The 11946-nt window shown below is 33.8% G+C and overlaps 1 protein-coding gene and 1 long non-coding RNA gene across 6 annotated transcripts in view; one reads left to right on the top strand and one right to left on the bottom strand.

Annotated features, from left to right (window-relative positions):
- LOC110460182 (coiled-coil domain-containing protein 87-like) overlaps positions 1-7252 on the top strand; it is a 39306-nt gene extending 32054 nt beyond the window's left edge. For all 5 annotated transcript variants that reach the window (XM_021512942.1, XM_021512946.1, XM_021512945.1 and 2 more), the window contains 8 exons: positions 1753-1871; positions 2147-2267; positions 2833-2923; positions 4329-4466; positions 4946-5060; positions 5239-5300; positions 6514-6594; positions 7010-7252. In XM_021512942.1, the coding sequence (XP_021368617.1) occupies positions 1753-1871; positions 2147-2267; positions 2833-2923; positions 4329-4466; positions 4946-5060; positions 5239-5300; positions 6514-6594; positions 7010-7189 (907 nt within the window). In that variant the 3' untranslated portion in view covers positions 7190-7252. The remainder of the gene's footprint in view (positions 1-1752; positions 1872-2146; positions 2268-2832; positions 2924-4328; positions 4467-4945; positions 5061-5238; positions 5301-6513; positions 6595-7009) is intronic.
- A 2691-nt stretch (positions 7253-9943) lies between these two features.
- Positions 9944-11665, bottom strand: LOC110460180. The gene is made up of 2 exons (XR_002463980.1): positions 11568-11665; positions 9944-10408 (listed from the first exon to the last, which is right to left on the bottom strand). It is a non-coding gene; the product is annotated as an uncharacterized LOC110460180 (long non-coding RNA).
- Positions 11666-11946: the final 281 nt, after the last annotated feature.

The raw sequence follows: 11946 nt of genomic DNA, 5'->3' as shown, positions 1-11946 counted from the left end.
TACCATTGAGCATGCCTGGTACCGTAACATATGTATTTGTACCATTGAGCATGCCTGATACCATAACATATGTATTTGTACCATTGAGCATGTCTGGTACCGTAACATATGTATTTATACCATTGAGCATGCCTGGTACCGTAACATATGTATTTGTACCATTGAACATGCCTGGTACCGTAACATATGTATTTGTACCATTGAGCATGCCTGGTACCGTAACATATGTATTTGCATGGAATGTTCTGCTTTGACATTTAATACAAATTGTCGGTTGAAAATGGATTTGAAAATTGTAGTGATTGAAATTGATATTTTCTTGTAAACTGTATGCTCATATGTTTATGGCATGTTGACATTTTAATTATTGTTAGCGTGAATTTGTACTTGTAATTGATTGTTCTTCACCGTACCCGACATTGTAGAATTTTGTAGTCATTTAGAGGGGCCATAGTTAGAACTACATTGTTGGTCATTATATATAACAGGAAATGTTGGCATGGACTTAAACTTTGTTTTCATAATGCAGCTATTAATATGATTAAAAATATATATTGTTCTCCTCTATATCATACAAGTGTTTTCACTTTCAATTCAATGAAAAGTTGGAGATTTTTATTTTCAATGGTTACTTAGTTCATCGATTTTCCAAAAAAAATGTAATTCATGGTAAATCTTTCTAGTATGGTAAGTTCCTATACTTATTTTAAGAAATGAAAAAATGTTTTCATGAATTTCTTTTCCATAAAAAAGGTGACTATAGAATTAGTGAAAATTAGACCCACACAAAGTACAAAGGTCTCTTAGTACCTCATTGTCTTTGACAAATTATTTCTAAATAGTGACGTTGACTCTGTACATCTTAATCTGTATGTACTATACTGATTGTGAATTCTAATTTAATGTCGTTTTCTGCATAGAATATATATATATAGATGTCATTTTCTGTTTTTAATGTTTTCAAAAAATTATTTAACAATCTAGATTCTTAGAAATAGTTTGATTTTTTTATATTGATTTTTCATTAAAGACTACTGTTTTTTATATTATTATTTTTTCTCATCTGTTTTTTGTTTTTTGTTTTTTTCATTTTTGTTATTATGTTAGTTTACTTTTTTATTCTTTTATTTTCATACTTTTCCAATATTGCACAAAGTAATTGCAAAAACACAAATCTATGCACACATGGCATAAAAGCATATCAAGTAAATCTCTAGAATGTATTTCATGTAAGTTAAAAGAAGCATATAAGTATGAAGTATTTTCTTTGTTATGAAAATAAAAGATAAAAAAGACAGCCCTGCAACATGCCTTTTTTATCCATAATATAATATTTAAATGGAAGGCTTTTAGTAAGGATCTTGATTTATGTATTTTACCATCAGCCGTTCAAACTTCGATAAAGCAGGACGCCTGTGGTGAACTCTTGTGTTCAGGAACAAGGGACAAGATCTGATTGTTTTTACCTGGACTTTTGTTTTAAGTGTAATATGAAATATCAATAACTTTATGTAAAAATGTTTCACATGCAAATATGTGAAGAGGTAAAACCACTGGTAGTATATTTAGTGCATTTATTATTGTGAAAAAATATTTTGTTGGTGTTTAAATAATTTATTCCCAAGATAGTGATAGATAATATTTTTCTTTTTTTTTTCTTTTTTCTCAATTCCCTTTTGTACAAGTTTTAGTAACCATTATTTCTTCAGCTTACCATTTTAAAGTTAACCTTGTCCACATTTCTTAAAACAGAGAACGAGAGAAGAAATTAAATGATCTGAAGGAAGTAAAGAATAAATATGAGGAAGGAATGTGGAATTGCAATACCATTCTGATGGGAGGCTTGGGGAAGGATCCTGGAATGGTTGAAGGTAAAAAGTTAAAAACATATTCAATTTTATGTTATAGGTTGAAAGTTTCTGCTTCAATATATGTATTTCCCTAAGTAATCAAAAAAAAGTTCACAAAATTATTTACTTACTGATTTGCTTCAGTAAGCTAAAGAAAACATATCAATTTAAAAACATTTTTTTTACTATACATGATAATTTGTCATTAAACTGTAAAAATTAAGCTTGATGCAGCAAAGTCTGTGAGATTCAACAAAGTCAGAGTATCTGATTAATCACATATTTTCTAACAACAGATGATGACGATGCTTCGTCCAAGAGGCAGAAATCAGCAGACACAACCAAGTCGGCCAAGACCTTGCATGAACGTGCTGCTGCTCGCCATTCCGCACGCCAACAGGAGAAAACCTCAACCAGGTACAAAATTATTGTTATTAGCAATTCTGTTAATTTTAATTGATCCCTATCTCACATTTGGTTTTCTTTGTCCTTTGTCTATTTAACTCATTCACCCCTGAAATTTCATAATGAACTATTCCAACCTTTCAATTGGAGGAGCTCAAATGTGTCTTCAGGGGTGAATGAGTTAATCTGATCTACCTGAAATTAATTTACAAAAATATTAAACAGTAACTTGCTTTTTAAAACCAGAATTAACAGTATGGACAATCTTCAATCTAGAATGTTGTATGTATTTTGAGTATGCGTTATTGGCCTTGAAGAAATTTGATATGAATTTGTTTAACAAATCGTTTTCAAATAGCAGTTTTCTTTTCTTCAAATTACTACATTTGCCAAAGTTCAAAGTTCATTCGAAGGTCAAGTATGAGTTCATATTGCAGGATCCAAAGTCACCGCCAAAGTGACTGATGCTATTTATAGTCACTACAGGCTAATATCTTAAAATGGTTTTTTTTCTAGTTTTACACAAGAAACTTTCAGATTAAAGAAACTTTGAAAACCTTTCAATATTCTTTTACAGAGAATTCATACAGTCTCGGCAATCGCGTCAGTCTAAGGTGACGTCAGTGACAGGCACAATGAGCAAGATGGACACAGATAGGTCAGAAGAGGTACGTGTGCATTATAGATCTGTTTTGTGAAGGAAAACCAATTTTACAATCTCTTGCCATGTCCTTGTACATCTTTGCATCAGGCAAGATATTTTGTAAGGTCCTGAAGAAGCCCACATGTTCGGGCGAAACCGGTAGACATACAATAAAGAAACCAACCTATCCTGAGCTTGTTGCGATTGAATATTGCCTTTAGGCAAGATAGTTGATATTTTTAGGTCACCTGAGCTTTAGCTCAAGTGACCTATTGCTATCCGTCTTCGTCCGTCGTCTTCCGTTGTCCGTCGTCCATCGTCCCTCGTCCGTTAACATTTTACATTTCAAACTTAAAGTCAAGTTCTGCTGGGCCGATTGAACTGAAAGTTGGTAGGAATGATTGACTCATGGTCCTGACAAAGTATTGTTATTTTTCAGGTCGATCAGAAATACAATATGGCCGCCACGGCCGCCATTTTGAAAAAACTATTTCGAACTTAAAGTCAAGTTCTCCTAGGCCAATTGAACTGAAAGTTGGTAGGAATGATCGACTCATGGTCCTGACAAAGTGTTGTTATTTTTCAGGTCGATCAGAAATACAATTTGGCTGCCATGGCCGCTATTTTGTAAATACCTTTTTCAAACTTAAAAACAAGTTCTAATAGGCCGATCTAACTGAAAATAGGTCTAGGAATGATCAGCTTATGGTCCTGACAAAGTTAAGTTAACGTTATACTTAACTATTTTTTACTCAAATTGGTACATATTTCAACAACAAAAATAAATACTGTAGGACTCAGGTGACCGTTAAGGCCCATGGGCCTCTTGTTTGGAGTTATTGCCCCTTTGTAGCCTTATTGCCAGATTGTTAATCTGTTCTGACATTTTGTACAAAGTTCAGGTTTTTGTGGGTTTTTTTGTAGTTAGATATTTGTTGTTAGATATTTGTATTGTATTGATGGGGGTGATTGGATGGGGTAGTCTTTTCTGCTGACAGTTTACAATCCTTTTTTTTGTATTTCTTGTCTCCAGAGGTCGTATTAATGAAACCGTTCTCATACTCAAATTATATTCTGTACTCAAGCCCAATTTTGTGTTCCGGTGATAAATAAATAAAAAATCACATTTTGAACATTTTTGAGTAAGTTTAAAACTTGAAACTTTTTCGGTGTTTACACTTGACTTTTTGACCATGTCACATAATTTTAGAGAGTTACAAGGAAGTTGACTTGGCCACAGAATCAATGCTTAAGGCATAAAAACAGTTTCATGACTACACTCCTAGATGTTTGTTTTGAATCCCAATAAATGAACATTCAATTTTAGATTTCAAATATTTTGAAAATATTTATAGTTTTACATTAAGTTGTCTTTAAGCAACTCGGACTCTTATTAACAATGCCCTGATCTGGTGTTGTGTGACTTACAGAGTGCCCCCGTTGAAGTGCCCCTGACGCCCCAGGACCGACTAGAGAAGGTTTGGAAGTCCCTAGAAATGCCCGATTCTCATCGACTTGACATGGCGATCAAGTACAGCTGTAACGAGTTCTACTCCCGGCTCTTTGAGGTACAGTAAAACCATTTTGAAGTTACAGAATACACACATTTTATTATTGAACATTATACAGTAAACCTTGGTCATTTGCCACCTTGTTTAATGTCCACATATTTCAATGTCCCTTTTTTCTTGTTTTCTCAATAATTCTTCTATGCATTTCCCTCAGTTTATCACCAAACCCCTGTATAGTGCCGAAATACCTCTGGGCAAATAACAAGGTTTTACTGTAAAACTAGCAGAAAAATCATACTACCCATTTAGTAGTACCATATCTTACGATATTCATTTTCAGAGACATTTTTAGGAATTTGGTTCTCATTTCCTGAAATCTAAAACTTTTCGACTGAAGCTGTAAGAAATCCTTACTATTGTATCTTTATTGTGAAATAACTGAAATACCAATGCATGTTCGCAGGTCCGATTTACGTAAATCGGACCTGGATCAGAAATAACATTTATCATTTGTGATTTGAATCTTGGTATTGCAGGTGATTGACCGGTGGGAGAAAGTGACAGAATTTATTTTGAAGAGGGAAGATTTATTGGCAAAACTGGAAAAGTTTGAACGTAATGCTTCTGATCCTAACAGGTTCTTTGAGAAAGGTGAGTAAACAATCCAACATTCTTAATTTATTTGCAACCCAAACATAATTAATGTAATGTCTAAGGCACCTGATGTAATCACACAATCATACTCATTCAGAATGTAATTGTTAGTATGAAGGATTTATGTTCTATATATATATTTTACTGTATAACATTTTTGTTTTTCTCCTCGCAGGCAACAAGGGAAGTTCAGTAAAAAGACTACAGGAGGCAAAACAGCGAAGTTTTTACTATAAGGCAAGTTCTGTGTTATGAAATCCGAAATATTTTCACCAACAAAATGATTGCTATAAGATTTATAAGGAAAGGATTTGCATGCAGTGTTATTTGTCATTAAATATTTAAGAACACCTAGGAAAGTAGTACATGAGCTACCAGCCCCTCTCCGACATGAGATCTAAAGTATTTGAGAGTGTTTGAACCCCTTTATGCTGGATGGTCCAAGTTCAGCTCCTGGGCCCGTATTCATGAAACTGTTCTCATGCTCAAGCATGGATTTTGTACTCAGTTCAGTTCTTTATTACCTTGAACCTTACGGCTCATCAGTATTCAGACATGCTTGCTTGTAACTTACTTAAATCATGTCACACAGTAAAAATGTCAAGTACAAGCAGTTTAAACAGCTTTCTGCATGAAGTTTCTATTAAAAACATTTTCCAATCATAGACAAAATGTGATTTTTTATTTATTCATCACTGGAACAAGAAATTGGGCTTGAGCACAGAATCTGAGTTTGAGCATGAGAACGGTTTCATGAAAATGGGTCCTGGTGTCAAATTTTGCATTTCAATGTATATGTGATGTGTTAAATAAAAGTAGGAACAAGTGGATAGATATCTTTGGAAAGTCCAAATTGTTATTTTAACAAAAGAAAAACATCTTAAATGAGCTGGTAACACCAGAAGAATGGATATCACAGTAAAGTCAGAATTTACTGTACCAGTATGATCTGTATACAGTGAGATTGGCATAGAATTATACAATCTGTGTCCCAGATGGTGTCCATTGTGTAACTAACTTCTAAAAATTACCCAATCATTGATGAACTGTCAGTTACATATAATGATAGAGGATCCCCCCCCCCCTACCAGTAATTACTAACTTCTCACTTACAGCTATTAGCATGCCCTGAGCCTCGGTATAAAAACATTCATCATAATTAGTGGTATATGTCATAATGCACCGGTACAAATCTACAGTTCAGACCCACTTAATTGCTTTGTGTAGACTTCTCAACCCAGACAATCTTATCAATCAATAAATGTCATAAGATTTGGGTCACTACAATGTTTTGCTGCCTTATCAATTTCTTGATCTGTAATCAAGACACTGAATGACCCGGATCAAGTTTTATCAAACTTTCTTGTTTTAGGATACATTCAATATATTTATTTTTTTATTTGCTTTATGAATTATCTTTAAACTAAATACAACTTTTTCTTTTTCACAGAGAATCGACTATTATGACCGGGAGATTAAAATTGAAATAGACTACATGATGCAACAATTTCAAGATATCATCACATACAAGGTAGGGCATTATTTCATGTTCTTGACATTGTTGTAAGCTTCTGATAATTTCTGAGATGCTACCGTCCTTAAATGACCATAGCTGTTGATAGGACGTTAAACAATACTAAACCAAACCAATCTGAGATGCTTAATAAAATTTGACTCCACTGTTTTCACTGCCTCACTCTTTTGAAAGTTTACGATATCAAACCTCCTAAAAGTTATTCACAGAGTGATGTTTACTAAAATAAATAAAAGAATTTTAACAGGGTGATAGAGGAACACAGTTTTCTGTTACTTAATGCTCAAAGATATAGGGATGGGGTGTTGAGGGTTGCTGGAAGAATTTTCTATCCTTGATCCACCATGGTAATATTTTTTCGTGAGAACATGCATGCCTACAGTTTTACTTTCTGTGTCTGTTGCTCCCCCAGGGTCGGTCGTACGAGGAGAAGATGAAATGGGACCGGATTGAAATGCTGTACTGGCTACAGGAGGAACGCAAACAGAACGCTCTCAAGTACGAGGCCATGATGAAACAATCCGTGCCTATGAAGATCAAATCTGCTCACCTTGACCCAATTACACCACCCAGTACAGCAAAAGTGAAATAGACGTTGTGTAAATTACACAAGTGTCAATTATTTGTTATTGATTTTGTGGAGGGGGGGGGGGGGGGGGGATACATAAAAAGAAAAAGGTTCGACCAACGTTATCCCCAGATATTTGAACGGTCGTATGGAGGTCAAAGTTGATCTCCATATGAACTTTGACCTGAATAACTTCAACCAAATTAAAAGTTATCTCAGTGCAACCAAGACATACAAAGTATGAACTTTGACCTTAACAACCTCGACAAGCAAGGTCAAACAAGGTTGTATTTGGTTCAGAGGCTGTCAGATATATGGTAGTAGTGTGTCATATTCTTGACAAATTGTGCCACAGACAAATATTGTGTGATAGCAGACCAGGAGATACCGAGAAACATTCCATCTAGGATGTGAAACATTCTCCACTTTGTGCTGGTGACCACTTTCCTTACATGTGTATTAAACTATTTATCAGTTTTGAAATGCTGTTTTAAATGAAGGCAAGATTATACACAAGCTGTCTCTTATATCTGTGATATCTATATATTTCATTTTTTTTTCTGCTGATCTGTTAGAAAAGTTATTTGATGTATATGCATTGTTTGCAGAAAATGTGACGAGTATTAATTAAATGTTGTTGTACCAGTATACTATAGTTAATATATATACAAGATTGATGGTGACAGTTTACATCATATTGACATCTGTCTACAACGGTTTTTCACCCTCATTTTAAAGTTCTTTAAAGGCACACATTCCTGTTCAAAATAACAAAAATAAATTGTTTTTTATTAGTCCATATGAATTCTTTTTTTGAAAAAAAAAATGTCTTGTATCATAAGATTTGTTATAGAAGTAGGCCTACAGAAGAAATTGGACAATTCAATAATACATTCCATTCATAAATTGTCATTCAGTGTTTAAAATTCCTGAAATTTTGCCAGTGATTTTTCAAAAATTGGAATGGGGATCCATGTTATTTGTTAATTTTTTGTGGAATTCCTTTGAAGGTACTGATCTGTAGAAATCATTATCATAAAATATTTTTTTGAATAATGAAATGTTTATAACCAAAGGTGAATGGCTTCAAAAGCTCATATTTCTAATCGATCAATCTGTTATTTTGTTGATTCAGGACTATTTCTCCATACAGGTGTATTGTAAGTGCATTTTAAATTCAATTACATTTGAAAATATTTTACTTTAAAAACTGTTTCTAAATCAGATAAATATAATACACGCTTTAGGATATGAAATATTTTGTTAGAAATTCTATATGGGGAGTGTCAAATAACACTGCTATCTATTGAATATTATATTGTAATCAGTATTTTTAGCTCACCTGGTCAAAGGCCAAGTGAGATTATGCCATGGCACAGCATTCGTCAGTCATCTGTCAACTTTTCCTGTAAAAGACTACTCCTCCAACATGTCTGTACAGATTTAAACCGCATTTGTTGGTAATATCCCTCAGCCGAGAGAGTTCATATTGAAATATGCAAATGAATAAAAAAGAAATATATAAATAAATATAGTAGATGATAAATAAACAAGTAATTACGAAGGAAAAATATAGAAAAAATAATAATAAATATGTAAGATCTACCGCTAGGCCTTTCTGCCTTCTATGACTTTTTCAGGTGGTATATATATATACTAATGTATGAATAAACAAATTAGAAAAAAAAAAAGGTATAAATAAAAGATGTTTTGCTGCTGCCCATCTCATCCCTTCTGTCACAGATTGCAATAATCATCCATTACCTTGTCTAATTCCAGTTTACATTGGTTTTTCATGTCGTCAGAAAATTCAGTGAATACATCCCATTTGAATTCTTCTGTTGGCAACTTGACCCTGATCAGTTCCTGTCTTTTGCCTTTCTGATTTTGTCTTTAACAAAGCCCTTTATAGTATTATATTTGTTGAGTTTTTTCAGGTGGTATATATATATACTAATGTATCAATAAACAAACTCATCCCTCCTGTCACAGATTGCAATGATCTTCCGTTATTTTGTCTAATTCCAGTTTACATTGGTTTTTCATGTTCTGTATCCCATTTGAATAATCTGGGTTTATTTCTAGCAGTATATCTAATTCAGTATACTCTCATCCCAAAATCTTGTCCCTCTTTGCCTGGAAAACATGGACACCAACTGTGTCCCCAATAATTCACAAGGGGGAAGGCAAATTACTGTAATGAGTACCTGAGACAGCTTGATACCCAGTGTTGGTTAAGGACAATGAGGGACTCCCTATGCTATGGGGGGGGGGGGGGGGGGGGGTTGCAACTGCTTGCATAAGAACTGCTGACTCTTCTTCTTTCTCAGCATTTCCTAATAGACCCATCCATGATGATTCCGGCGAGAGTGTGTGACTACATCCCCTCTTACTGTTCTCTCATAGGGAGTCTGTGACTTTCTTTGTCTACTCTTCTGGGGCATGTCTTGTCGGCTACTTAAAAATAAGGACAGCACTTTAGCTCAACATCTCATAGCTTTGTCACTGTAGTTAGGTTTTATTACAGGGAGATAACTCATGGAGGATCTGCTGGTTTCTTGATGGCATATGTTCTTTGTACATATACAAAGATTATAATCCCAGGTATAAAAAAAATTGAATAACCTTATGTTGCCTCTTGCTTGTGTAAACAGTTGTTTTCTTTATGGGATATTCTTTCTGTAAAATGGATCGGCCATAATTTGTTGTCATGAGTTATTATTCACTAAGGAAGATAATTCATTGAGAGGGTTCTTCTGCATATTAGAATGAAAAAAATATATATAAAACAGTGTTTGACCTGAACAGCTGTTGTCTTTATGGGATATTCTCCTCGCATCAGAGACTGGCCATAATTTGTTGTCATGAGTTATTAATCACAAAGGAAGATAATTCATTGAGGGATTTCTTCTGCATATTAGAATGAAAAATATATATATATAAAACAGTGTTTGACCTGAACAGCTGTTGTCTTAATGGGATATTCTCCTCGCATCAAAGACTGGCCATAATTTGTTGTCATGAGTTATTATTCACTAAGGAAGATAATTCATTGAGAGAGTTCTTCTGCATATTAGAATGAAAAATATATATAACATTTATGGCATGAACAGCTGTTTTTATGGGATATTCTCCTCGCATCATAGATTTGCCATAATTTGTTGTCATGAGTTATCATTCAATAAGGAAGATAATTCATTGAGAGAGTTCTTTTGCAAAATTATATATAAAACAGTGTTTGACCTGAACAGCTGTTGTCTTTATGGGATATTCTCTCTGCACCAAAGACTGGCCATAATTTATTGTCATGAGTTATTATTCAGAGGGTTCTTCTGCATATTAGAATGAAAAAATTATATATAATTCAGTGTTTGACCTGAACAGCTGTGGTCTTTATGCGATATTCTCCTCGCATCATAGATTTGCCATAATTTGTTCTCATGAGTTATCATTCACTAGGAACGATAATTCATTGAGAGAGTTCTTCTGCATATTATAATGAAAAATATATATAACATTTATGTCATGAACAGCTGTTTTTATGGGATATTCTTCTCGCATCATAGATTTGACATAATTTGTTGTCATGAGTTATTATTCACAAAGGAAGATAATACATTGAGAGAGTTCTTTTCCAAAATTATATATAAAACAGAGTTTGACCTGCACACCTGAGGTCTTAATGGGATATTCTCCTCGCGTCATAGATTTGCCATAATTTGTTCTCATGAGTTATCATTCACTAGGAAAGATAATTCATTGAGAGGGTTTTTCTGCATATTAGAATGAAAAAATTATATATAATTCAGTGTTTGACCTGAACAGCTGTTGTCTTTCTGGGATATTCTCCTCGCGTCATAGATTTGCCATAATTTTTTGTCATGAGTTATTATTCAGAGGGTTCTTCTGCATATTAGAATGAAAAAAATATATATAAAACAGTGTTTGACCTGAACATCTGTTGTCTTTCTGGGATATTCTCCTCGCGTCATAGATTTGCCATAATTTGTTGTCATGAGTTATCATTCACTAGGAAAGATAATTCATTGAGAGAGTTCTTCTGCATATTATAATGAAAAATATATATAACATTTATGGCATGAACAGCTGTTTTTATGGGATATTCTCCTTGCATCAAAGCCTGGCCATAATTTGTTGTCGTGAGTTATTATTCACTAATGAAGATAATTCATTGAGAGGGTTCTTCTGCATATTAGAACGAAAAAAATATATACAACAGTGTTTGACCTGAACAGCTGTTGTCTTTATGGGATATTCTCCTTGCATCAAAGACTGGCCATAATTTGTTGTCATGAGGTATTATTCACTAAGGAAGATAATTCATTGAGAGGGTTCTTCTGCATATTAGAATGAAAAAAGTATATATAAACCAGTGTTTGACCTGAACAGCTGTGGTCTTTATGGGATATTCTCCTCGCATCAGAGATTGGCCATAATTTGTTGCAATGAGTTATTATTCACAAAGGAAGATAATTCATTGAGAAGGTTCTTCTGCATATTAGAACGAAAAAAAATATATACAACAGTGTTTGACCTGAACATCTGTTGTCTTTCTGGGATATTCTCCTCGCATCAGAGACTGGCCATAATTTGTTGTGATGAGTTATTAATCACTAGGAAAGATAATTCATTGAGAGAGTTCTTCTGCATATTAGAATGAAAAAAGTATATATAAACCAGTGTTTGACCTGAACAGCTTTGGTCTTTATGGGATATTCTGCTCACATCAAAGACTGGCCATAATTTATTGTCATGAGGTA

The sequence above is a fragment of the Mizuhopecten yessoensis genome, unplaced genomic scaffold, assembly GCF_002113885.1.
Source record: "Mizuhopecten yessoensis strain PY_sf001 unplaced genomic scaffold, ASM211388v2 scaffold10331, whole genome shotgun sequence".
Taxonomy (NCBI): Eukaryota; Metazoa; Mollusca; class Bivalvia; order Pectinida; family Pectinidae; genus Mizuhopecten; species Mizuhopecten yessoensis.
Note: the sequence above shows the minus strand (reverse complement) of the source record. Positions and strands in the feature narration are given on the sequence as shown.